The sequence below is a fragment of the Mirounga leonina genome, unplaced genomic scaffold (genome assembly GCF_011800145.1).
Source record: "Mirounga leonina isolate KUSES-001 unplaced genomic scaffold, KU_Mleo_1.0 Mir_447, whole genome shotgun sequence".
In the NCBI taxonomy this organism is placed as follows: domain Eukaryota; kingdom Metazoa; phylum Chordata; class Mammalia; order Carnivora; family Phocidae; genus Mirounga; species Mirounga leonina.
The window spans coordinates 14,107,271-14,135,118 of record NW_023270757.1 but is presented as its reverse complement, the minus strand read 5'-3'; the positions used below and the strand labels follow the sequence as shown (position 1 = coordinate 14,135,118).

Genomic DNA, 27,848 nt, shown 5'->3' with positions numbered 1-27,848 from the left:
ATCCCATCTGCTTTCCTTTAGCAATCTTGTCCTGATTTTTGTGATCAGTATTCCCTTTCTTTATCTATTTTTTTTTTTTTTTAAGATTTAAAAGAATCCCTGCATATGGGGGGAGAGGCAAAGGGAGAGGAAGAGGATCCCAAGCAGATTCTCTGCTGAGTGCAGAGCCTGATGCAGGGCTCAATCTCACATAAAAATATTTTATTATTTTTTTAAACTCTATGCCCAGTGTGGGGCTCAAACTTACAACCTGAGGATTAAGAGTCGTATGTTTTACCAACTGAGCCAGCCAGGCACCCCGGTATTCCCTTGCTTTAAAAAGATGGATTTATTTTGTATGCATTTATTATTGAAGAAGGGACTAAATTTTTTTAGATTTGTAAAAATAGACATGTGTTTTAAATAGTCCAAGCCTTAACTTTCTGAGGTTAATATGTTTATTGTTGGGAGTAGCTTTGGTTTGTTCATTTGTTTCATTTTCACTGCTGTGAATTGGTTGAATATATTCTTATTTATTGATACTCCTGTAAATGGACATTTTAGTTGCTTTCAATTTTTAGCTGTTACAAAAATGCTACTGTGAACATTATCGTACAGTGTCTATTATTGAACATATGCTATAGTTTATTTAGGCCCCAAAGCAGGGTTTTTGAACCTCTGCACACTTGACAGTTAGGGCTGAATAATTCTTTGTTGTGGGTGCCTTCTTATGCATTGTATGTTAAGCAGTGTCCCTGGTCTATACCCACTAGATGCCACTAGCACTCCTCCAGTTGTGACAAATAAAAATAACTGCAGACATTGCTGGCTTCCCCCAGGGGACAAAAATCACCCCTGGTTGGGAACCATTGTGGCCTTTGACCAATGAACAATTTAAAATTATCTTAAAGGTTTCATACATATGGGGATTTTAAATTTATCTTTTAATTTATAATTTAAAAAATTCCCCTGTTTTGGTAAATATATATCCCACATAAAAGCTCTTACTATTGGGTCCCTCAGTAATTTTCTTTTTTTTTTTTTTTAACTTGGGGCTTAAACTCACCCTGAGATCAAGACCTGATCTGAGGTCAAAGAGTTGGACGCTTAACCCACTGAGCCACCCAGGGGCCCCTTGGGAAAATTTAAAAGTATAAAGGAGTCCTGAGACTAGAAAGTTTGAGAAAACTGTTCTGAGCTTCCAATTCCTCACTTACAGAATAGGATTAATAATACTTATCTTGTTAGGCCTCTTGGCAGGACTAAATGAGTTTTTGTTAATGTTAGTGTTGTTATTGTGTGCTACCTATCCCCTGTAGAAGGGTAACTCACCTTTTTTTTTGACCCAAATGCCATTTATTTTCAAGGCCCATCTCACGCTCACCTCTTCACTCTGCCCTTTCCCACAGTGCCCATCTGTGGTCTTTTCTTTTTCCTAGGAACTCCTAGAGCATTTGTTTGTACCTAGAATTTGACTCTGAAGTACATACTGCCTTGTATTGCCAACTTTGCTAGGATTCCTGAGCCTTCTGGATTTTCAGTTTCTGACAAAGGGGAAGGAATTCCTGGTCGGTTGTCCAGTCTTTATTATTGTTGTCATTTTCCTTCTGATTTGGTCAAATGAGGCAGTTATCCTGGGAGGAGTTCTTTTTACTTTTGGATTCTGTACCCAGAGTTAGATGGAAGCATATTTCAAGCACCCAAGCCTCCCTTTCTCCCTTCCTATTTATTCACTATAGCAAAATCTCATTTATACTTATAATTATCTTTTCAAAACTATATGACCTTGAGTAAGTTTGTTATCTTTTTTAAAAATTTATTTTAGAGAGCACGCGACAGAGTGTGTGAGCGCTTACACACGAGCAGGGGGAGGAGGGGCAGAGGGAGAGGGAGAGAAAGAAGCAGACTCCTTGCTGAGCGTAGAGCCAGAAGTGGGGCTCCATCTCATGAACCTGAGATCATGACCTGAGCTGAAGTCAAGTCAGACACTTAACTGACTGAGCCACACAGGTGCCCCAAGTTTGTTATCTTTTTGATTGATGTATTAAGTGCTAACTGTTTGCTGCCACTGCTATTAAGTAATGCAGAGATTCTTCCTTCTGCTTTGGCTTGGACACCTCTTTAGGGATTCATGGGCAGAATTAGGATGACTTTGTGGTCCCTACTGTTATCTTTTCTGTTGCGGGTGTAGCTCTTTCAGTAGTCCATGCCTGTGTTTTGCATTTTGAGATGGCTCTCTTATTTTATCTTAAGATAAGAAAGTTGTTTTTTCCTCCTTCTTATTGCCTCCGGGTCCTTGAAGTTAAGTAATTTTATCAGGCAAATTCTTTGATTAATCTTTGTATTTAGCTATAGAAACAGACTGTCACTTAAAGGAATGAATGATTTAGGAGGGATAGGTAGTAAGATCTGAAACTCTCCATGATTTGGAGGAAAATGATGGGACTAGTTATCTTACATGTCAAGCTTTGAAGTTAGGGTGATTTGCAATTGGAAGCCATTTTTACTGAGAGAATGGTTCAGTAAGAATGTTACATTTGGAAGATTTATCTATTTAAGTAGAAGTTGGGGATATTGTAGAGTTAAAAGCTTGGAAATCGGAAGGGTATTGATTAAGTAGGGACTTGAACTTAAGTTACTTGATTTTTGTTAATAATTAGTGCCTTCCTCCATCCCTCTACACTTTGTTCCTTCCTCTCTCTCACATAATACATTGGGGCAATAAAGGACTTAGAGATCATGTAGTTTACTGGTTCCCAGACTTCTGGATTTGAAAAACTCAGTTGGACTGACATAGGCCTTTCTTTCCTTTTTTTTTGGTCAACTTTTAATTTTCTAAAATAAAAAGTATCAAAGAAAACTTACTGTCTACTATTACTGTCCAAAAATGTCAACAAAGTAGAAAGGATTCTCTAAGAATAAAAGCTGGACCTTTATGAAAAATCAGAGCACTTTCATTCCTGTTTTCAAAGGACTGGTGGAATCACTGTTTACCAGTGTTTAGGAACACTGAATTTGTTCAGTTTCCTAAGTTTGAGGGTTACTAAGACTTAACATTAACAATGATGTAGTGCTTAGGTGAGGTCACACCTCTAGGTATTGGGGGAGGCACAGTTCAGCTGACTTCTGTGGCTGTGATCTAGTCCATTGGTTCTTAACTATTTTTTTGGGTCATGTGTGATATATTTTTGAGAGTGATAGGAGCTGTAGATCCTTATGTTGGGGGAAAAAAAAAACAATGGACAAGAATAACATGAGGACTGCAAAGAGTACTGAATTACAGATGAGACATGAAAAATAGGCAAATGCTTTTGAATGGACAGTTTTCCAGAAAAGGATAAATTTTATTTATTTATTTATTTATTTATTTATTTATTAAAAAAGATTTTATTTATTTAACAGAGAGAGACACAGTGAGAGAGGAAACACAAGCAGGGGAAGTAGGAGAGGGAGAAGCAGGCTTCCTGCGGAGCAGGGAGCCCGACGCAGGGCTCGATCCCAGGACCCTGGGATCATGACCTGAGCCGAAGGCAGGCACTTAACTGACTGAGCCACCCAGGCGCCCCCAGGAAAGGATAAATTTCAATACAGACCCTAGAAGCAGTAGAAATATTGTGACAGATGGTAACTACACTTGTTGTGGTAAGCATTTCATAATGTATATGTTATTGTTCAATTAATATTTTGTACACCTGAGGCAAATATAATATTGGATGTTGGCTCTACTTCAATAAAAAAACACATTAAAAGACACACAAAAAGAAGTAGTAGAAATATACCATTTAAGAGAATTGATTCTGTAGTTATATGTCTTACCACACACATACACAAAATGCCAGGTTCAGATGGTTTTGTAGGCTAGTTCTACAAAGTATTCAAATAATACTTAGCTCTAACCCTTACAAAGTTTCTCTCTTTCAGGAACACTGCCTGGCTCATTTTTTTTTCAGGCTAGTAAGTCTTAATACTAACATTAGACAAGGACAGTGTGAATAAGGGATAAGGAAAATTATAAGCTAACCTGACTTGTGAAGACAAGATATGAAACCTTAAATATAATATTAGCACAGATAATTTCAGTGTGCCATTCTTATAATACATCATCAGGTTGGGTGCATTCTAGTAATACAGGTTAATTCAACATTAGAATCATATTTAATTGCAATAATAGATAAAAGGAGAAAACCCATTGTAACAGATACAGAAAAAGCATTTGATAAAATTTAACATTTATTTGTAATTTAAAAGCAAAAAACAGGGACGCCTGGGTGGCTCAGTCGGTTGAGCGTCTGCCTTCAGCTCAGGTCATGATCCCAGGGTGCTGGGATTGAGCCCTGCGTTGGGCTCCTTGCTCAGCGGGGAGCCTGCTTCTCCCTCTGCCTGCCGCTCCCCCTGCTTGTGTGCTCTCTCTCTGATAAATAAATAAATAAAATCTTTAAAAAAAAGAAAAAAGCAAAAAACAACAAAAAGCCTCTTTGAGTAAAACTTTTCTAACCTGTTAAAGGGTACCTATACATAGTAAATATTCTGAAGATAAAGGCTAGAAACATTCCCTGTATATTAAGACATTCCACTGTCACTAGTTCTCTGTAGCACTAGGATGTCCGAGACAGGTCAGTAAGATGAGAAAGAGAAATAAAAAGAATAAATATTGTAAAGGACACAACAAAAAAGCACTATTCTCAGATAATTTTCACATGATAGTCTAGATAGAATCATTGATCTGTAGACAAATTATTGGAAATGAGATTATAAGTAGGTAGCTGGATATGAGATTAATTTAAAAATTAATGATATTTTTATATGCCAGCAACAAAAGGAAAAACTCTTAGCTTAAAAAATATTATACCAAAATGGAAAGTGTTCTACTTAAAACAAATACATGTTCTATTTAATGTTCTATTTAAAATAAATACATGTTCTATTTAATGTTCTATTTGAAACAAAATGACTGAATTCTTAAAAAATTAAAGACAAAGGCTCTGGAAATACCCCATGTGAAAGAATACTAAAGAGACATGACAGCTACACATATTTTCTTTTTTTTTCCATGAATTTTCTAATTCTAGACTGAATTCCCTACTAGAGGGAAAAGAAGGGTATCATGTATATTATTCGGTCGCTTGACAAAATTGGAATACAGAAATTGGATGCTAGTATTGTATCTTTTAAACTTATTGGAGTCGAGGGGGCGCCTGGGTGGCTCAGTCAGTTAAGCGTCTGCCTTCGGCTCAGGTCATGATCCCAGGGTCCTGGGATCGAGCCCCACATCGGGCTACCTGCTCAGCAGGATGCCTGCTTCTCCCTCTCCCACTCCCCCTGCTTGTGTTCCCTCTCTCGCTGTGTCTCTCTCTGTCAAATAAATAAATAAAATCTTAAAAAAAAATAATAAACTTATTGGAGTCGAAAACTTCACTGTCTCTATGCAAGAGAAGACCCCTATTCTTAGGAAATGTACATTAAAGTTTTTAGGGGTAAGGGTCCACAATATTACTCCCAGGTGGTTCAGAAAAACAAATTGTGGGTGATATACATATGGAGAGAGAGAACACAAATTGATAAGGCAGCAAATAGGGTAAAAGATTAATAGATGAATCTGGGTAAAGTGTATATAGGCTTTTTTTTTTTTTCTATTCCAGTAATTTTTCTGTAAGTTTGAAGTTCTTTTTTTTTTTTTTTTTTTAAGATTTTATTTATTTATTTGATAGAGCCCGGTGGCAGCAGGGTGCAGAAGGAGAGGGTGAGAGAGAATCTTAAGCGGACTCCATCCTGAGGGCGGAGCCTGACTCTGGGCTTGATCCCATCACACAGAGATCATGACCTGAGCGGAAACCAAGAGTTGGATGCTTAACCGACAGAGCCACCCAGGGATCCCTGAAGTTATTTCTAAAGAAAAGTTAGAAAGGATAACAATATCAACAAATATAAGAATAAACCCAGAAAGCTTTGTGTTTTTCTTTAACTCAGATTACACTCCTTCATTGATTTAATTTTCTCCTAAAGCAGGCTTGGCAGTATGGAAGAAAGAAGGGAAACAGCTATGTTTAGCCACGTGGAGAGACTTTGACAATTTTTGTCTTTTCAGTATTATAAGACACAGAATGGGTCTTTCCCAAGGTATTAAGTAGTTTTTATTTTTGTTAAAGATGTTAATCGTAAAAAAAGATATATACATCTATTATTTTATTTCTACTTAAAACTTATACAATCGTTTGCCTATCTTTTGTTGTAGGGCAGAGGCTTTTTTTTTTTTTTTTTTTAAAGATTTTATTTATTTGACAGAGAGAGACACAGCAAGAGAGGGAACACAAGCAGGGGGAGCGCGAGAGGGAGAAGCAGGCTTCCCGCGGAGCAAGGAGCCTGATGCGGGGCTCGATCCCAGGACCCTGGGATCACGACCTGAGCTGAAGGCAGACGCCCAACGACTGAGCCACCCAGGCGCCCTTTTTTTTTTTTGAGTAAAGATTGGAGTCCTACATTTCCTCTTTGGCATAAACCACACCTACAATACAGCATCTACCACTTTCAGTTTCTGTTTTTTTAAAGTAGAGTGAGAGTTAAACACTTGAAGTAATATGAGCTGGAATCCTAGATTTTACAAATCTAGGTAATGCCCTAATCTTTTATATTGCAGTTCCCACACTTCATTTGACATCCCTCTTCCCTTTCCCCCCACTTCCCTTTTAAAAAAAAAATCATTTCATCTTTACTGGGTCATTCCAAAAGATTCAACTTAAATCTTTGTTGTATTCACATTAAAACATTGTTGTATTCACACTTCATCTATTTAATTATGTCAGATAATTGGCAAAACTGGCATAAACTGGATTGCAAATAAACACTTGATTGCTAAGCTTGCAATTCAACTGGTACTTAGACGTAATAAACATAGTCTACTAGTTCCCACTGTGTTGTGTTTTTTGTAGCAGTGGTGTTTTTCGGAGATAATATATCGTATGCATCCCTTATCTGGTAAATCTGTTAAATAGGTTATTGGGAACTTGTACTATAGTAGGCCAGTAGAGTAAGTAGCCCTGGGTGGCTGGCCTGTTTGTTTAATGGCTCAATTAGTAATTTCTACTCAATATTACAAAATGAATTTGAGTCATTCAAGTTAATTTCATTAAGATACACCAAGGAAATGGTTGTTAGAAAGGATTACTCAAAAGGGAAACAGGTATGAATAAAACCTTCATTTGATTTACATCTGGTATTTGTATACCAGGTTTCTTTTCCATTCATCATTGTTATCAGTTTATATTTGATAATTTTATCAGCCATGATTCAATTACAGATAATGGCCACTGCCCTGGTTAACTTAAGCAGAAAAGGATTTGATACTGGAGCTGTTGAAGGTTGGAGATCAGGCTCTTGGCTGGGTCCCCAGGGACTCATCCCATGGGATGTCTCCCAGAACACCACTGCTGGAGGTGCTGCCAAGGGAACTGCCATTTCTGCTACGAATAGGAAACTGAAGAATCAGAGTCTGGGATCATAGCACTGTGGCTGAAATCTGGGGAGCAGGAAGTTGCTGCTGCATTTGTTTGTTCCATGAACATGCCATCTTAGTTGTCATACAGAGATCAGGAATAGTGCTGGGACTGTTCTTAAGAGCTAAATTACCTGTGCTAGCTCTGTTCCAGCAAGAAAAATGCCTTGTGGTCTCCAATTCTTTCCACACTCTGCCTAGTTCTGAATTCAAGTCTCTTCATTCTTCACTGGAAGAATTTAAATCATATCTGGAATGCCTGTTGCAATGTAGATTTCAGTTCTTCAGACTATCCAGTCTCTTGAAGATGCAGACTCTTCAAGCATTTACTCTGTGACTTGCACTATGCTTGGGATGACTGAGGCTTGATTTTTTTTTTTTCCTTCCCTTTTCCCCTTCAAATCATCTCTCTCTCAGGTTGTGTATTCTCTGTATGGTACTTCTATCTGCTAATGTCCTTCCTTCAGTCATTCTCTGTTTATGCAAAAGGAAGACAATGGCTGCCCCAGCCCTTCATGGCTTCATCATTTCTCCAGTTTTGAGTTCCTGGGGGAGTGACTGAGCTAGTACAGGTCAATTGCAGTATGAAGGATTGACTGCCTGGACTCATTGCTATCAGTGGGAGAAATTCTTGAGGGGAGGGGAGGAAGATGGTTTCCATGGGCTGAGGAGTGGGGGCTTTTTGTGAATGGTCTCATTACAAGGGCTAAGATATAATTGATTCTCATTATTTGTAGTAGTTATGTTCCATAAAGTCACTGAGAATACTGAATTAGTGAATACTGAACCATTGCTCCGAGGGGAAATAGAGGGTTAGATTCCTATGAGGCTTTGATCACACATTTTTCCAACTGATCTATATATCACCTTGTTTTATGTGTATTTCTGTTTTAAAGACACCTTATTTAATATATAATTTGTTGATTCATTAACATTGAACTCATGCCAGCAGCACTATAGCTGATGCCTAAAGTTATGTCACAGAGTATGTTTGTGATAGGGCACATCATAGCTTTCTTGCACTTAGGAACTTGGAGGCTGTTTTAAGCAGCGAAATCACCAATAAGAGCACAAAGATGCCAAACCACTGGCACTAAATAGACTACAAAAGTATATTTTTGCCTTGTTTGACCTCTGCTGAAGGGATGTGCCTGTTGGGTGATTCAAATATTTCAACACTGTGCATGTCTGTGAATGACCATATACATGCCACAATTATTGGTTTGGGGGTTAAAAATAAATTTTAGAATATAGGTGAATTTGCCAATGCTGAATCCAGGAATAATGAGGGATGACTGTATATATGGAGTGAGGGCGAGCAGCGCATTAAAAAATGACACTGTTAGTTGGTAGCGAGTGTTGCCAGGAAAGTCTTCATAATGCAGTCTACATGTGAGATAAACTTTGAAAGATGGGTTTTGCTAGAACTGACTGAGGAAAGGCAAGAGAAATAGTGTAGTAGTTACACTACTGTGCAAGCAGGACCGTGGATGGATTGAATGAACCAGGATGAGTGTTAGAATCTCAGATTAGATTCAAATCTCATCCTTAGCTCTTGCTGTGGGACCCTGTATAAGCATTTTAATCTTCATCATTGGTGAAATAAAGACATTCATGGTCATTTTCATTGGAGCTATTAGGTTTATTTATTTATTTATTTTTGAGCTATTAGGTTTAAATAAGAGGGTGCATGTTAATGTACTTTGTAGATATGTAACTCACAAGATGTGAGCTCAGTAATGTCATACATGTGACACATATACAGTACACTGAAAGAGGGAAATAGCTTGGCACCATTGGGAACTTTGGTTAGAATGAAGCAAAGCTTTCAGGCAGGCCAAAGGGATCTTTGAGGCTGGGGGAGAAGGCAGGAGCTAGATCATGGAGGTAGCTTCCGTTCTGAAATGGTACTGAGCTACTAAGGGATTTAAAATAAGGATGGCATGGGGTGCCTGGGTGGCTTAGTTGGTAAAGTGTCTGCCTTCGGCTCAGGTCATTTTCTCGGGATCCTGGGATTGAGCCCCCCATCCAGCTCCCTGCTTAGTGGGGAGTCTGCTTCTCCCTCTCTCTCTGCTCCTCCCCCCTGCTCATGCTTGCTCTCTCAAATAAATAAATAAAAAATCTTTAAAAAATGAAATAAGGATGGCATGATCAGTTTTGTGTCAAGAGAGTTTGTTCTGGGGACCCCTGGGTGGCTCAGTCGGTTAAGTATCTGCCTTTGGCTCAGGTCATGATCTCTGGGTTCTGGGATCGAATCCCACGTCAGGCTTCCTGTTCAGCAGGGAGTCTGCTACTCCCTCTCCCTCTGCCCCTCCCCTGCCTTGTACGCTTGCTCTTTCTCTCCATCTCAAATAAATAAATAAAAAATCTTAAAAAAAAGAGAAAGTTCTGTGTTTTTGTGGATGTATAGAAGAGAATTGAAGGAGTTGAATTAAAGGTGAGTAAATCAGCAAACACTATTGGAGTAGTTAGGAAAGAAAGGACCAAAGCTTGATTTAGGATAGTAACTTTGGGAATAGAGACCAGAGCATGATTATAAAAGATGTTCAAGTCAAATAGAAAATAATTGGTACCCACACGGATGTGGACAGGCAGGACTGAGGATGGCTCCTGGATTCTGATGTGGGCCTTACAGTGGAGGGCAGGGCTTGTGTAGGGGATGCTCTCCTTTTCTGCTTTCCCCTCTCCCCTTTGCACTGTTAAAGGGTTGGATTCTGCTCTTCTTGTTCTAGAGGCTGTGGTGGTGTTCTGTGCTTCCCTTTTTTGCAGTACCTGGCCTGTGGTATTAGAGCCATCTGTATACTTTTTCCCTCTTGCACTTGTAAGCTCTTTGAGGATTGGTGCTGGTCAGTGCTGGCCAGAAGAAAGCAAGCAGGACCGTGGATGGATTGAATGAACCAGGATTGGGACTGCTGGGTAGAGAAGCAGATTTTGGAGGAAAGATTCCTTTTTATCCCTGTTAACTTTTGGATTCAGTTTTGTCTCTGTTGAATTTGAGGATCATCTCCAAATGGCTCTGCCTAGTAGGTACTTGGATTTACTGGACTTGGATTCAGGGGAGAGAGGTCCTTGTTTTGTATTTCTGATGCATTGGTAAGGATAGTTGGATGAAATTTCCCATGGTGTCTGTGTCTGGTGGAAAGGAAAGACAACCACAGAAATAATCTTGTAGTATACCAGTAGTAAATGGTTTGGCTCTGGCGAGGCACAGAAAGGAGTTCAGGGTGGAGGGAGGAGTTAACCATAATAGAGTGAGTGGAGGATGGTGGATGTGTGTCGTCATCCCCCCTGCCCCCCCCATATGCAGAAGCTGTACTAGGGGAGGGCTTATGCAGTTTTTTTAATTAATTAATTAATTAATTTATTTATTTATTTATTTATTTATTTAAAGATTTTATTAATTTGACAGAGACAGCGAGAGAGGGAACACAAGCAGAGGGAGTGGGAGAGGGAGAAGCAGGCTTCCTGCTGAGCAGGAAGCCCGATGCGGGGCTCGATCCCAGGACCCTGGGATCATGACCTGAGCTGAAGGCAGATGCTTAACGACTGAGCCACCCAGGCACCCCGCTTATGCAGTTTTAAATGCTTCAAAGAGACTGATAAGAGGATTAAAGACAATATATAGCATATATAGAATATAGCTATATATAGATAATATAAAGACCACATAAAGACAATATATAACATATATAGCATATAGCAGTTAGAAAGTCACTGGCAGGGGCCCCTGGGTGGCTCAGTCGTTAAGTGATCCAGGTCCTGGGATCGAGCCCCGCATCGGGCTCCCTGCTCGGCGGGAAGCCTGCTTCTCCCTCTCCCACTCCCCCTGCTTGTGTTCCCTCTCTCACTGTGTCTCTCTCTGTCAAATAAATAAATAAAATCTTCAAAAAAAAAAAAAAAGAAAGTCACTGGCAAACTTTCCCAGAGTGATTTCAACGCACTGGTGGATGGAGATGTCAGATTGCAGTGGGACTGATGATTGAATAGATGAAGTGGACAAAATGAGTGTAGGCTATTCTTTGTTGGGGTTTGCTATGAGGGGTTGGAGAGAGAGGGCTATAGCTGGAGTCTTTCTAGATGGGGGGAGAATGTATACAGAGAACCTTTGAAAATTACATGGGAGGGGCACCTGGGTGGCTTAGTGGGTCTGGCAGCCGAGTCTTGGTTTCAGCTCAGGTCATAATCTTGCAGTAATCAGATTCTCTCTCCCTCTGACTCCTACCCCCACCCCAGCACGCACACATTCTTGTGCTCTCTCTCTCTCTCAAATAAATACATAAAATCTTTAAAAAAATTACATGGGAGAGATTTGAGCATATGTATAAGCAGTGGGGAAGAAGGTAATAGAAGGGATTTAATTTGATTTTTTTTTTTTTTTTAAAGCCAACATCTGTGCGCTAACTATATAGCCTGGCAATGTGCTAGACTCTTACATTTAGCTGCTTACTGATTCCCTGTCACAGTGCTGTAGGGGGAGGAGTGGTATCTCATCATACTGATGGGGAAACAGAGGTCTAGTTTAAGTAACTTTCCAGAGGTCATATAGTCATTATGTGGGGGAGACAGATAGGAGGAATTAGAATCCAGTTCTGGGGGCATCTGGCTGGCTCAGTCTGTAGGGCATGCGACTCTCAATCTGAGGGTCATGAGTTCAAGCCCCACGTTGGGCGTGGTGCCTACTGAAAAAAACAACCCAGTTCCATCTGACCCTAAGGTATGATCTTGCCTCTACCTGGCTGCCTCTTAAGTGGGATAGTCACAATTTGAGAGAAATATACAAGGTGATTTACTTCAACTCCCATTGTAATAGTAATTGTTTTTAAAGATTTATTTATTTTAGAGAGAGGGAGAGAGAGAGAGGTTGAGTGGGAGGAGGGGCAGAGGGAGAGAGAGAAAATCCCCAGCAGACTCCCTGCTGAGCTGGGAGCCTAACTCAGGGCTCTGTCTCATGGCCCTGAGTTCCTGACCTGAGCCGAAATCAAGAGTCAGACGCTTAACCAACAGAGCCACCCAGGTGCCCCAATAGTAATTTTTAAATAAAATGTCATTCTGGGGCGCCTGGGTGGCTCAGTTGGTTAAGCGACTGCCTTGGGCTCAGGTCATGATCCTGGAGTCCCGGGATCGAGTCCCGCATCGGGCTCCCTGCTCGGCAGGGGGTCTGCTTCTCCCTCTGCCCTCTTCCCTCTCGTGGTCTCTGTCTCTCATTCTCTCTCTCTCAAATAAATAAATAAAATCTTTAAAAAAAAAATAAAAAAATAAAATGTCATTCTGTTTGGTTGAGATTACCATTGTGATGTAAATTTAGTTTAAGTGCTGGAAAGCCAAGTAACTATCATAGGCTGTAGCTATCTTTTGTTTAGTGCTTCAGCCTAAGGATTTGAGCATGGACTATCAATAGGGTTGTGGTCATTGTATTGGTAGAGATGAATGGAAACTTTATCCCAAGGGAAAAGGATAGTAGGATTTCTAACAATTAGGTGGTTATTGTATTGCACATGATATGACTGAATATAGAGTCTGTCTCCCCCCAACCTTCACCTCACATTTTCTAATAGTTGCCTATTTAGTGGCATTTGACTGTTGTTAAAGGAACTCTGACATTCTGCCATCGAATTTTGCAAGTTGAAAATAAGGCAGGTAGTTAGAAGAAGTCTGAGTATTGAATCTAAAAGGTTCAATGTTCTAGTTTATGCCTTTTAAATGAGGACATTCTCCGGCACCTGGGTGGCTCAGTTGATTAAGCTGAGTTGACTCTTGGTTTCTGCTCAGGTCATGATCTCAGGGTCCTGAGATGGAGCCCTGTACTGGGAGTCTACTTGAGATTCTCTCCCTCTCCTTCTCCCTCCCCTTCTGCTCCTCCCCCTGCTCACACTTGTGTACTCATGGTCTCTTTAATGAATAAATAAAATCTTTATTTTATTCATTAAAAATAAAAATAATTAATTAAAAATTTTAATTTTAATTAATTAATTAAATTAAATTTAATTAATTAATTAATTAAATTAATTTAATTAATTAATTAAATTAAATTTAATAAAATTAAAATTTTTATTTTAATTAATTAATTAAAAATTGATTGATTTTTAATTAATAAATTAAAAATAAAAAAGATTTTATTTGTTTATCTGAGAGAGACAGAGAGATTGAGAGAACGAGTCGGGGGAGGGGCAGAGGGAGAAGCAGATTCCTCGCAGAGCAGGGAGCCCAACATGGGACTCGATCCCAGAACCTTGGGATCATGACCTGAGCTGAAGGCAGACACTTAATTGCCTGAGCCACCCAGGCACCCTAAATAAAATCTTTAAATGAGGACATTCTCAGGTTTATAACAGAATATAGATCTGTGTATACATACATATAAAACATATTGAAGACTCTTTATTCTAGTTGTTGTATTGCTCTTTTATAATATTCTTTTTTAAATTTAATTAAGCTCTACACCCAACATGGGGCTTGAACTCAGGACCCCAAGATCAAGAGGTGTATGTTCTACTGACTGAGCCAGCAAGGCACCCGTTTTGTTATTGCTCTTTTAATCTTATTTTTTTCTGCTTTGTTACATTATTCTATTGCTTTTCTGTGAAAATTTCTGGTGACCAGTTGTTGATGCGTATAGTTTTTATTCATATGTATGATGTCTTTTTTATTCTGTAACAGTCCCTTGTTCCCAAACCCTACCTCACCCTCCTTCTTTCCTATTGGCGTTTGGAATGAAGACTGTCTCACATTCAGAATTTGGCACATTGCTTTCCTGTGGTGGTATTTACTTTGTTCCTCTGGCCCCTTATTTCCTGACAACTGGTGGTTAGACTTAATGTTTTAATGGCTTGGTTTAGATTCAGATTTACTTTTTTTAGGTAAAAACAATTAATAGGTGATGCTATGTATTTTCCATTGCTTCAAGTCATGACTGCCTATTCCAGTGATAATGAGCCTGACTCCTCCATTATAAAGCTTCCTGTTAACTTGCCACCTCATGATTTAAGCATTCTTGATGAAGTTTCCCTAGATTATTTATTAGGGATTGTAAAAAAAATGGTGATCATATAATTCTGTTATTTTTACTACATTTATTAGTTGGAATTTTTCTGTAAGGAAGAACTTTCTGCTATCAATTCTTTACTTACCCTAAAATAACTTTTGTTCCAGAAAAAGCAAGATAAGGGCTTGTTTCCTTCTCTTTATAAATTTATAGAGTAATGTGTTGATATATTCCAGTGGTGATTGATGTTTTTAAAAGCAATATTATATACTTACAGATTTAATACTTTTTTATTGTATTTACTTCACTATGTACTCATAGTTTCTTATTTTATTTAATTGATTATAGTTCATTACTATCATTTATTTTGATGCTCAATTTCCCCCAGATTTAGCCAATGGAAGCCCTCTCAAGTTGGCTTTTATGTCCTTTAGACATGTCCCCCTTTGTTTTTTGAGTGTTTCCTTACTTTCTGGCACACAGCAAGATGTTCTTGGCTTACCTTGTACTTTTTCTTCCCTTGTCCTGGAATTAGTCCAAGAAGCGCTGGTTCCTTTCAATGGACGGTGGTATTTAGAAACCAAGATTTGAGAGCTCATTGCTGCTGTGGTATTGCAGCTCCCAAGGCTTCTCAGTGGGCAGAGCTAAGGAGGTATCTGTACATATACATGGACATGTACGTGTACACTTTCACATATCTACCCACATACATACATACATACACACTACGAATTTATACCAGTGCTCCCAAATTCCAATCTATTACCGCAGGTCAACTCTAGTTTCCTCCCCGTCCATATTTGTAAATTCCTTTCTCCAACAGGGAGAACTTGGCTCCCATTCTTGGCCAGTATGTATCCAGTCTCCTATTGTTGCTGCTGCTGTGCTTGCAGGATGTTCTCTTCATCCACTCAGGCTCTGATACCCTGCCTGGGGCCACTGTGACTGTTCTCTCCAAAGTTCCCGTGTCCTTTTGACATGACTCTCATTAGTTGTTGTTGTTTTCTTAACTTTTTATTTGGAAAGAAATTCAGACTTACAGAAAGTTTGCCAAAAAGAGAACAAGATATTCCCCATACCCTTCATACAGATTTCCTAAATGTTATAGTTGCTCTATGCTTATTATTTACTTATTCTGTGTGTGTGTGTGTGTGTGTGTTTGCATAATGTTTTCTGAACCATTTGAAAGTAACTTGTAGATGTAATGCTCCTCTAACTGTAAACACATCATTATATGTTTCTAAAAACAAGAACATTCTCTAACCACAGTATAGTTATAAAGATCAGAAAATTAATTTTGACACAGCACTATTATCTGATCTGCAGATCTTATTCAAATTCACCATTTATCCCAATGATATTCTTTGTAGCATAAGAAAAGAGAAAAAAAATTTTTGTTTTTTGGTCCAGGATCCATATTTCATTAGTCTTTTAAAAATCTGGAACTACTTTTTATCTTTTGCCTTTCATGACCTTCACATTTTTGAAGAGTACCAACCTCTTATTTATAAGAGTATCACTTAATTTGGCCTTTCCTGATATTTCCTTATGATTAGATTTAGATTATTTACTTTTGGTAGAATAGCCATATAAGTGATGTATCTTTCTCAGTACATCTTATCAGGAGGCACATGATACCTAATTTTCTTAGTAGTGATGTTAGTTTTGAAGTGTTATGTATCCTCGGGGTGCCCCGGGTGGCTCAGTTGGTTGAGCGTCTGCCTTCGGCTCAGGTCATGATCCCAGAGTCCTGGGATCCAGTCCCACACTGGGCTCCCTGCTCAGTGGGGAGTCTGCTTCTCCCTCTCACTCTGCCATTCTCCCTGCTTGTGCTCGCTTTCTTTGTCAAATAAATAAACAAAATCTTAAAAAAAAAAAATGAAGTGATATGTATCCTCAGTAGTCTTTGATAGCTTGCTTTCTTTCTGGAACAACGTGTTCTAGTCACCTCTTACACATTTCTTGTCCCAGACCTGGAACCAGCCTTTTCATCAAAGATCCCTGGTTCTTTTTATTGAGATATGGGATTTAGAGACCATAATTTTTGTGCAATGTGTAATTTTTGCTACTGTCTTGTCATTGTTTCCATGCCTTTTTAAGTGGACAGTACTAGGAGATAAACATTTTAAGAGAAAAATATCTTGAGTTCATATTGCTCTTTCAAATTCTAGTGAAAGATTAAGTTTTTATGTAATCAAAGGATTTTATATTCGTATCTCTTTATAATGAAAATCTTGATCCCTAATGACATTAGCATTATTACTTATTTGCTGTATCTTATAGTATTCTTGTAATAGTTAAAAAAGACCTAACAGCAATATTACTACTAACAATTTGACAAATAAATGCAATTTATATATATTTTAAAAATTGTTCTATATCCCAGGGTATATCCTGTTAGAATCTATAGCCTAAATACTATGATTCATAGTTACTTAAGCAATTCTTTTCCTTGTTTGCTTATGCCACTGACTTATTATACATCTAGTTTGTTTTTCAGTTTTTAGGCCTGGCTTTTTTTTCTTTTTAATTTTGTAAATCATTTATATGATTTCAGAGTTAAAACTACCAATAGGGCTACACTCACAAAAGTTTTGCTTCCTTACCTGTCTCTTCTTTTCCCTTTAGGTAACCATTTTTATGGGTTTGATCTTGCTTCCTATACAAAAAGTAGAATATTGTAAACTCTGTTCTGCACTTTCCTTTTTTAACTTAACAGTGTAATTTGGAAATCACTGCAGGTCTGTACTTAGAGATCTTTCTCATTCTTTTTATGTTGCCTATACTGTGTTGTTGGAAATAACACATTGATTCAACCAGACTCCTTTGATGGACACTTATGGAAGTGTAAGAGATAGAGGAAGGAAAACCAAGAAATGATATATATATATATAATTAATACCTGAGTCAGTGCATTTGAAATATTGATGCAAAACTGAAGTGGACGTATAAATTAGATGTTATATGCTGCAAGATTTAGTACTGGGAAGAAGTTTGGAGTTTGCAACTAGAATTAATTACACTGTGAGCATTTCATGTAAGGAAAATTGCTTCTCCTGACCCACTGAAGTCTAGACCTGGCTGTAGTCTGACCCAGGAAAGGAATGTCATGCTGGGTGGGGCCAAGAGTGAATACTTGGCAATTTTAATGGTTCCAAAACACTCTTCTGCATACTTAAGTCTGAGGAGATGATAGCCTGAGTGCTCCAGTATCTGGTAATCTTGCCAGATCCTTGGTGAACAAGAGGAGAAGCCTTGCTCAGTTTGCCCAGGAGGATGACTTCTGCCTGTTCCCATCCACTAAGGGTGTAAGAGTGGTGTGATCAGGATTGTGATTTGGTTGGTATAGATTGTTGGAGAGAATTTACATGTTTCCTTGGATCACCTCTCTTTAGGAACCTTCTCCTGGGGCCCATAATATTATCTGTGCGATAAAAGAAACTTTTGCACAGATTCATTTGTTGCCTTGGCTCTTCCATCCCAGAACTGTCTCCCTGAGTCCACCTTCCCATTTTTACTTCTGGTCTCTGTAGGCTGGTGGAGCAAGGTGGACTGTTGATTTGAATGGGACCAAGATGACTAAAGAAGAGCTGCCTGGGTCTCTGGGACAGGATTGAGGCCTGGCTCAGGCAAAAAATGATTAATAGGCTGAGGGCTTTTCTTTGCTGTCATCCTTTTCTATTTTAGAATGGAAAAATCTGAGAAAGATGAGGGAGTCAGATGGAAGGTCAGAGTATTATAGGCTTTAGTATTGGTGAAACTGGGGTTGGAGAATGTGGCAGTCTACCATGGTCCCAACAGTCTGATCCCTGATGCTTTCATTAGTTTGTTAGGGCTGCCATAATGAATTACCACAAACTTGGATGGCTTAAAACAAGAGAAATTTATTCTGTCACAGTTCTAGAGGGTAGAAAGCCAAAATCAAAGTGTCAGCATGGCCATGCTTTCTCTGAAGGATCTGGGGAAGATCTGTGCCTTTGTTTTAGCTTTCTGTATGTTCTGGCATTCCTTGGTGTGTCTTCCGTCTGCCTCCATCTTCACATGGTATTCTTCCCTCTTTTTCTGACTCTTCTCCTTTTATAAGGACACCAGTCATATTGGACTAGGTGTTGAACATGATCTCATCTTAACTTGTTTACATCTGCAAAACCCGTGCTTCCAAATAAGGTCACATTCACCAGTATTGGGGGTTAGGTTTTAATACATCTTTTTGGGGGACACAATTCAACTCATAACAATGCCTGACTGAGCACTGTGTTAGTAGAAGCTTACTTGGCTCACTGTGAGACCAAACTAGGTGAGTTGCAGTGTTGGAATGGAAATGCCAGCCTTCCAGCTACCTCAGGCAATGTCCAAGCCCTCCCTCTGGTGGACTTGGCACTTGGGAACTGAAGTAGAGCAAGGTAGTCATACCTGTTCCGACCAGGCCTTGACTGCTCAGTTTCTTCTAAAATCTCACCGTAGGGAAGGAGTGAATGAGGACTGGGAAGGAAGGATGGCCTCCAGGTTCTAGCGGGTCCACATGAGGAACCATGGGGAAGTGTTCTCTTCTAACACTGGCATAGCTAGTAATCATGCCTTGGTTCATTTTCTTTTTAGCTTAATACATTATCTGCTTAAATGGTGAGTGCTTTATCTCCCAGGGTTGCACTTTGTAGTCGATCCTTAAGTGTCTCTTCAGAGGCAGTTAGCAGTGCAGGCCAGTTCTTTGGCAGGCATTGTCTAAGAACCTAGTACTCCGAAGATGAGAATCATCTGTTTTTACATTTTCCACAGAAATTGCTTAAATAAGAGAACACAATTTGGAAATACAAGTGTACACAGGACAGCTATATAGGATATAGATTTACATTTAGCAGCAAAGCATCAGCTGCAGTTTCTTTTTTATCGCCAAATAAAGATACATGATTAAAATAAGAGCAGATGTTTTTCCTTCATGATAAAGTAAAACTTTTCAGAAAAAAAGCTTGGGAGAGTTATAGAAGTATGAATTAGTGTTACACTTTTCTTCCCTTCCTGAAAAAGATCTTTCGCTCATTAAGAAAAAATTCTTAGGGCGGTTACTATAAATATGGCTATTTGGTTTAGGTGGTCTAAAAAAACATTGAAGGCTAGCTCTGTAGAAGTCAAACAAGAAAGTTGTCATCACAGCTATTGTCACTCACTTTGGGGACTCAGTCTCTAAGAGGTGTAGCATTAGAAAAAATGATTATTGCATCACTTTCAGCTGAAAATCATAGGTATATTTTCCCCAAAGTATAATAGTCTTTCTCTGAGTGGGAAACATTGCAAGAGCATTTCAAACCTACTTTTCTGCTTGAGAGAAATAAAGGTGAAAGAGAAAGAAGGGTGACTGGGAATTTGATTGTAGCAGCATGATTAGGTTTAATAGTCATAAATGGGGATTAGGAGAAACTCAAGGAACAGTAAACTTATAAACTTCCTTTTAAGGGTAAAGAACATAAGGAGGCAACCCAAAAATGAAATGAAAATGGTTATTAATGTCCAAAAATAATAAAAAAGTGAAATTTAACACCAGACTTTTTTTGCCTATCATATTGGCAAAGATTTGGGTGGTGGGATTAACATTAAATTTTTAGAAATTTTAGCATATTTCAAATTTATGATGATCATATATTAACTTTGTAGATTGAAAAGGGTCTGAAACATAAGTTAACTAGGTCTTTAGTATATGTACCTGATTTGTAGGTAGAACTAGGTTTGTGTTATCAGCAAATAGTGACACCAGGAAGAGACAAAGTATGTTTCACAGGCAAGTTAGCAAACTATTTGGTCAAGGGCAGATATTTAATACTGAATGCTACTAATTTGCTGCATATCTTACAATCTCATTGCTTCAGTTTCTTGTCAGAGCCAAGAAACTGAATTGTTCTGTATTTTAGACCAAAAATCTTGACTTGTCTGTTTTTCTCACTTGTATCAGGAAATTTTATTCTGAATATATCTGTAATCTGACCACTTCTCACTGCCCACCTCTGGTCCAAGTCACCATTTTATTTTGCCTGGATTGGTATAAATTGCTTCTATGCTTCCAACCTTGTCTTTGTTTGATACAACAGCCAGAATGATGAGCCTGCTCACTGCTCTGCTTAAAATCCTCCAGAAGAGTTACCTTAGAAAACACTGTCATCTTCTTGAATGGAAACACATGTTAGAGTATCAAGAATGGGAATGTACAAGAAGGGGAAGAGCCCCAGATTACTTCCCCAAAACTCCTTTTCTCCCTGTCTCCCCTCTCTCCACTCTCTCTTGCTTTATGACTTCCAGTCACACTCACATCCTTGCTATTCCTTGAAGAGCCCAAGAGGCCCCTTGCTGTTGCCTTAGTCCAAAATGCTTTTCTTCCAGTTATCTGCATGATTTATTCCCTCCTTCAGGCGTCTGAAATGTCTTCCCTCACCTACCCTGTATAAAATAGCTATTCCTTGGTTTCTTCTTCAGAGTGCTTATGACTTATTTATTGTTTGCTTCACTCCACTCCTGTTAGGGTTTCTCTTCATTCCCTCCTGAATGCTTACTCAGCAATTAGGCATTCAGTAACTGTCAAGTGACTGGCTGGATTTTGAGTTTCTTTTCTAGTGTCTTTTTCCTCTGCTGGAGAGCTATGCATGCCACCCTTGTTCTTCGGGCAGGGGAAAAGTAAGGCTGCCTTCCAGGCACCAGATGTTTCTACAGAGGAAATCTGGGAGCTTCTTCCCCTTTCTCACTGCTCAGATTTTTGTATTCTATTATTCTTTACCTGTCAAGCAAGTGAGACTGTTTTCTAAGTAACTTTTCTTTTTTTTTTTTTTTTCTAAGTAACTTTTCTGTGTGTGAGATCAGTGCATTCCTTTTCCTGCATTTGGTATCATTTTGTGTAAATACTTTAACATTTTGGCATTTATTTCTTCATTCAGTTAGCAAATAGTTATTATAGCAGATGTTATGAACCAGGCTGGATCCCAGACTGGAGGTTAGGTCCTAAAGAGACAGCCTGCTTTTCCTGTGAGTTTATTTATTTATTTATTTTTAAGGATTTTATTTATTTATTTGAGAGAGAGAGAGAGAGGCAGACAGAGAGGGAGAAGCAGGCTCCTGATGTGGGGCTCAATCCCAGAACCCCAGAACCATGACCTGAGCTGAAGGCAGATGCTTAACTGGCTGAGCCACCCAGGTTCCCCTCCCTTGAGGAGTTTAGAGTTCAGTGTATGGTCAGAAGTGCCAACCACTGGGATAGGCAACTACTATGAGGAATGCAGAGAGGGAAGTCAAAACACACAGGCTGGTTCACCTAGGCCTACTTGAGAAGGATTGAGAATCTTAACAGTGGCCAAGAGTTTGCCAAGTGAAGAGACAGGTAAAGGCTGCCCTAATGGGAGGGAATGACTTAGGCAGAGGCACAGAGGGCTCTACTTGTTTAGAGAAGCACAGAGTGTTGTTGGAGCTTAAAGTATAATGCAGGCTGTGGTGATAGACAAGACGATGATAGTTATGCAAAGGTTTCATCTAGGTGCTTCTAAAGGATTATGTGTGTCTTGTATAGAGGTTAGACTTTCATCCTGCAGCCCAGGATTTGGGCCTGCGCATCTGTATATGTGTGAGGGGAAGTGGGTGGGGAGGTGGCCTGGAAGGTTTTTTCTTTTGCAAGCCTCCTCCCTGAGGCAGAGAGAATATAGAATAACACCCAGTGCTTATCACATCTCGTGCCCTCCTTAATGCCCATCACCCAGTTACCCCACTGGGTGTGATACGCAACTGATGAATCACTGAACATTACATCTGAAACTAATGATGTAATATATGTCAGCTAATTGAATTTAAATAAAAGAAAGAATATGGAATATTTTCTGTCATGTATTAACATATCTATATTCATGCAGATTAATTTCTCCTTTATATTTAAGTTCCTAGTGGATGGCAGGGTTAATTTGATTCTCCTCACATGTACTTGTGAGATAGATGCTTATTTAAACCTTTAATGAATGATGATAACATCTTTATTGGTAGTCCTGATGTTTTAACTTCTTATCCCATAGCATGTTTTCATCTTCTCCATCTCTTCCCAATTTTTCTTTTTGTCAGGCAAATTAAATTTATTTATTTTTTTTTTAAAAAGCAGAGCTTTGTTCTGAGAGTATTTGTTGTTTGGGTTGTCAGATGCCAGGCACTATTATTGCTTCTGGAAGTGGGTTGGGGGTAGGACTCCTTTCTGGGGCAGGCAGGCCAGTGCTTCTTACTCATCTTTGCATTCTGTGCGTAGTAGGTGTTCAGTACATATTGAGGGAATCATCCTGGTTATTGTTAGCAAGATTAAGTTCATATTTTTATAGCACAGCCTACTGCCTACTTTCCTACTTCAATATCCTGTAATCTTTCCTTTCTAAGCTACAGGCAAACTAAACTCTCTCTATCTTTACAATACTTCCAGATATTTTCACTGCTTGGGATGCTCTTTCTCTTATCTGGCAAACTCCTACCCCTTCTAATAAGTCTTAATTCTGAAATATTTGAGTAATTTAAGTTGAGTTAGTTACCCCTGCCTGTGTACAGTTTTGTATTGAAGTCTGTTCCGCCTCTAGATAGTGAGTTTGGATGGTGAAGGTAAATCTTACCCTTTTTTCTGTCTTCAGTACTTTAGCCTGGTGCTTGGTAGTTTTGCTGAATGTGTAGTTTGTAAATTATTATAGGAAGGCATATTATGACACTTAAAAAGTCTGTGCTGGGGATGTTGAGCACTGTTCATTCACTACTCATCCTAGGTTAGGCCTTTATACAGGTGTGTGCATGAGAGAGTCTGTTTCAGAACTGGTACATAGGAACAATACCTTTTGTAAACTTGCAAAGTTAGAAAATTCATTCTTACTAGGAAGGATTTTGAGGAGGTGAGCAATACAATCAGGTCAGTGATTGAATGCCAGGAATAGGAACTTGGGAGGAGAAATGACTAGAAGCAGGTTCTTTTTCCAGGAGCCTAGGGAGAGATGAGGAAGTCTCCCTAATGTGTTGGTAGAGGGAATGGTAAGTAGCTCAAAGAGAAGAGTTTCTGCTGGGAGTGGGGTGCTTACATGCTATTTGGGAGAAATGACCACACAATAATTCAGTGCTGATGACTGCATCATCTCCTCTGCAGAGACTGCCCCAACCATCATGGAGGTGGCCGAGGTGGAGAGTCCTTTGAACCCCAGCTGTAAGATCATGACCTTCAGACCCTCCATGGAGGAGTTCCGGGAGTTCAATAAATACCTTGCATACATGGAGTCTAAAGGAGCCCATCGAGCAGGTCTTGCAAAGGTGATTATCTTTACATCCTTTAAACCAAAACAATCACTTGGCCTTTCATTTATGCTCTTAGTCTTCATGATATGGGAAATGGTTTATTCCAGAGGAAGATATTTGCAAAATTTGTTTTTGTTAATCCATGCAGAGCATTTGATTTGTTCAAAGAATAATTATCTTATTTTTCTTTTAACTGTTTATGCTAGGTTGTGTTCTAGGGCTTTTTTTTTTTTTTTTTTTTTTTAAACAAAACACGTGTGGCTTCTAGAAACCAAAGCGATCCATTGGATGTATGGGCTTCAGAGAGAGGTGAGAGTATTCATAGCTTTCATCACTTTCTCATAGAGGACAGTTATTAACTGGAAGCTTAACTACTTCCCTCCTGTCCCTCTCTCTCTCCCTCCTCTCTTCCTCTATTGTTTCTTTCTTTCTTTTCCCTTTTACAGCTATAACAGATTTATTGAGATGTAATTCACAACCATACAATTTGGCCACTTGAAGTGTACAGTTCACTGGTACTCATTGGCAGTCATTCTCTGTCCCTGCTATCCCCTCAACTGTAGGTGACCACTAATCTATTTTCTTTCTCTGTAGATTTGCCTATTTTGTTTTCTTTTCAGTTACTTGCTTATCAAATGTGGAGAGTGCCCACTACATACCAGGTACTGCCAGGTGCTGGGGGTTTGTATAGAGGAGATGGGATAGTAAAGAGCACATTTCTGCCCCTGTTGAGTTTATATTCTAGTAGTAGCTTCTTAGGGTGGTGAGATAAGGACATTTAAGCAGAGACCCAAAGGATATAAAGAAACCAACTTTTTCAAGATGTGGGGACAGAAAGAATAGCAAGTCCAGAGGCCTGGAGGCTGACCTGAGCTTCATGTGTCAGAGGAACAGGAAGGTGGAGTTGGGGCTCAGTGAGCAGAGGAAGAAGTTGGTAAGTAAGGTAAGAGCCCTGGAAGGGGCCAGATCATACTGGGCTTGCCTGGCCTTAGTAAGGATTTGGGTTTTATTCTAAGTGTAGCATTGATGGGCTTAAAGCAGAGGAGAGAAGGACATGGTGGCTATTTGTGTGTTTGTTATTTTTGTGACATTATTATTATTTTTTTTAAAGCTATTTGAGAGAGTGTGTGCGTGCGCATGAGTCAGGGGTGGGACTGAGGGGGAGAGAGAATCCTCAAGCAGACTTCCTGCTGAGCAAGGAGCCACAGGCTGGGCTCGATCCCAGGACCCTGAGATCATGACCTGAGCTGAAATCAAGAGTCAGTTGCTTAACTGACTAAGCCACCCAGGCACCCCAGTGACATTATTTTGAAAGTGTCACAATGGCCTCCTACATGAAGAATGAATATCGTGGGGAGACAGAGTGGAAACAGGGAGTCCTGTCAGGGATAGTTGTGATATGCTGAGGGTCACAGTAAGGTGCTGAATATTGCACTGCAGGTTTGCACCCATAGATCCAAAGTTAGAACTTTGAAAGAGAGATGATCTATATAATTCATCCTTTGATCACAACCTGAGATGGATTCCTTGTATAATGGAAATATATTTCTTTTTTCTTAAATGTTTTTTAAAAGATTTTATTTATTTATTTTAGAGGTAGAGAGAGAGAGAGCGTGTGAGTGGGGGGAGGAGCAGAGGGAGAGGAACAAGCAGACTCCATGCTGAGTGCAGAGTCTGATGTGGGGCTCTATCCCATGTCCCTGAGATCATGACCTGAGCTGAAATCAAGAGTTGGCCGCTTAACCAACTGAGCCATCCAGGGTCCCTGGAAATATATTTCAATTAAAAATTTACCTCATAAGAGGCTAGGGGGTGAGGGAGGGGAAGAGTTCCCTCAGAAGAATATGTTTTATTCCACTTACTTCATTTTATTATTCTAAATGTTAAGCTTATAATCTGGGTTTCTGTAGATTTGTCAGCATCACCTCAGAAATTCCTGAGCCCTGCCAGAGCCTGCTCCACTGTGGCTGGGTCATGGGTTCTTCTCGGAATTCCCATCTCCAAGGGGAGGTCCAGTAGCATTAAGAGCAGACATCAGAAGAGAGAACTTTCAGAACTGCCGTGGTTGGTTGGTATTCAAGTCCTCCTGCATCTGGATGCTCCTGCTTGTAACCCAAATCGACTGTGCTGGTATCCATCCCCTGAGGTCTGTCATTTTGTTGTGTATGGTTCAAGTCCCTCCTAGAAAAGGTTTAAAATTTGGGGGATATTAAGTTGAGTGAAAGTTTATTAGGAATGGGTGAGAGACAGAAAAGGAAGATAAAGAGGAAACAAAGAGGTAAAGAAAAGGAAACAAAAGTAAAGAGGTTTATAATGAATTTCTCAGATGAGGAATTCTTAGTTTAACCTATTTATTGAGTTAGTTCTTAAAGAACCTACTTTTGGAACCTCAACACTTCAGATTATCTTTGATCTGGAAAAAAACCCATCCTCCCTACTGCCCCCTTTGAGAAAAATCATTCTTGAGTTGAAGAGAGTATCATTTCAGAATTACTTGACACATACAATTCTGATCATAAACTAGCAGTGGGTTAGCAAGGACTTGGGCTTTATTTGAGTGGAGGAAAGTTGGGCGTGACTGGTTGTCCCTTTCTCTGGGCTTTGAATGCAGCCCTTTGTCTTGCTCTTCTCCCTTTTGTTCCTTGCAAACATAGATTTTACTGTGTTCTTCTGAGATTAGGGAGTGTCCTGTGGTAGGGAAGCACATTTGGTAACATGAGAAGGGGAAACAGCACACACCCTCCCAAGGGTACACCTGTGCGGCTGTTGGCATTCTGTAACAGAGTGAAGTTAATGAGAAGCACAATTAGTTTTCTGAGTGTTGAACAAAACACACCTGAGTCTAGACTTTTTTTTTTTTTGAGTGAGATTTATTGACAAAGTTGGAGATACTCATTTATTCCGTCTTGTGATAATTTTCTTTTGCTTCTACTAGGAATACAATGAACTGGTTTTTTGTTTTTTGTGGGTTTTGGGGGCCATTTTTGTTATCTTTTACACCAAGTCACATAAAGTCAGTTTCACCTACTTGCCTTTTTTTCCTGGAATTTACAGCAGGAGCAAATGTGTAAAATTGCACCAAATCAAGTTGTAAAAATCAAAACTGTATTAATGCTGCTAGTTTCCTTTGAGGGCAAGCCCTGGAGATAGAGCTACCCATTAGATTCTTTGTTAATGCACCATTTAACGAATTGGTCTTAATTTATGATTTGGAGAAAATGGTTGAGTAGTTCCAGTAGTAGTGATTTTGGCCTTAGATTACAGTCAGTCTTGGTTTTTCTCTTATCAATATTTTTTAGATTTATACTTTAGATTTAACTTTTATTTACACAGTGAGGGATTTGGCACCTGGACTTTTCTGTCTAAAAGGTGGTTGTCAAGTTGGGAAAGTGAAGAATGACAGTCTCTTTAAATGTAAAACTTACATTGTTTTTGTGGAGAAAGATTATGATGAAACTTTATTACATATGAAGTGGGTGAAATTATTCCACAACAGTAATCTGGACATAGACTATCCTGGGCCATAGGTTATGCACATTACATAGTTTTGTGAATAGCCTGGAAAGTATAGACAGTGATCTATGTCCTCAAGGTGTGAAGAAAGATTTTTAAGATGCACTGCTCTTCCTCTTCCTCCTTCTTCCTCAGTAGGTAGATGGTGATAATAGCAACTTATTTCAAGATAAGTAGTGCAAATACAGATTTCAGTCAGAAATTTTCTTTTGAGTATAGGGTGCAGACTGGGATTGGGGAAATGGTGATATAAAATAAAATGTATGTTTTTATTTTGATATAATAATCTCAAGAAGGTAAACTTTAAGAGGAATGGGTTTCCTTCAGTTAGATTCATTGAATGTAGAAGTTTAACTTTGGAATCTTTTAAAGTCCTGAGTATCTTGTGCTTCCATTTCCTCCCATTTCCTGTGTAAGAAAACCTCATGCGTTGAAATTTAAAATTACAGTCCAAAAATAAGATTTTTGTTATAGACCTGAACTTACAAACTTTTTGAAGTTCTGCCTGAACACTTTTTTGTTTTTTTTAAAGATTTTATTTATTTATTTGACAGAGAGAGAGACAGCGAGAGAGGGAACACAAGCAGGGGGAGTGGGAGGGGGAGAAGC

The 27,848-nt window shown here is 39.1% G+C and overlaps 1 protein-coding gene across 18 annotated transcripts in view; it reads left to right on the top strand.

Annotated features, from left to right (window-relative positions):
* Nucleotides 1-27,848, top strand: part of KDM4C (lysine demethylase 4C) — a 457,231-nt gene that overhangs the window by 15,836 nt on the left and 413,547 nt on the right. For 15 of the 18 annotated variants that reach the window (XR_004676204.1, XR_004676205.1, XM_034987990.1 and 12 more), the window contains one exon: nt 23,581-23,741. Coding sequence is in view for 13 of the 18 variants with exons in the window: in XM_034987990.1 (XP_034843881.1) it covers nt 23,598-23,741 (144 nt within the window). In the remaining 5 variants the exon portion in view is untranslated. Of the gene's footprint in view, nt 1-23,577; nt 23,742-27,848 lie in introns of those variants that run through there. The other 3 variants (XM_034987994.1, XM_034987998.1, XM_034987993.1) reach the window with 2 other exon arrangements.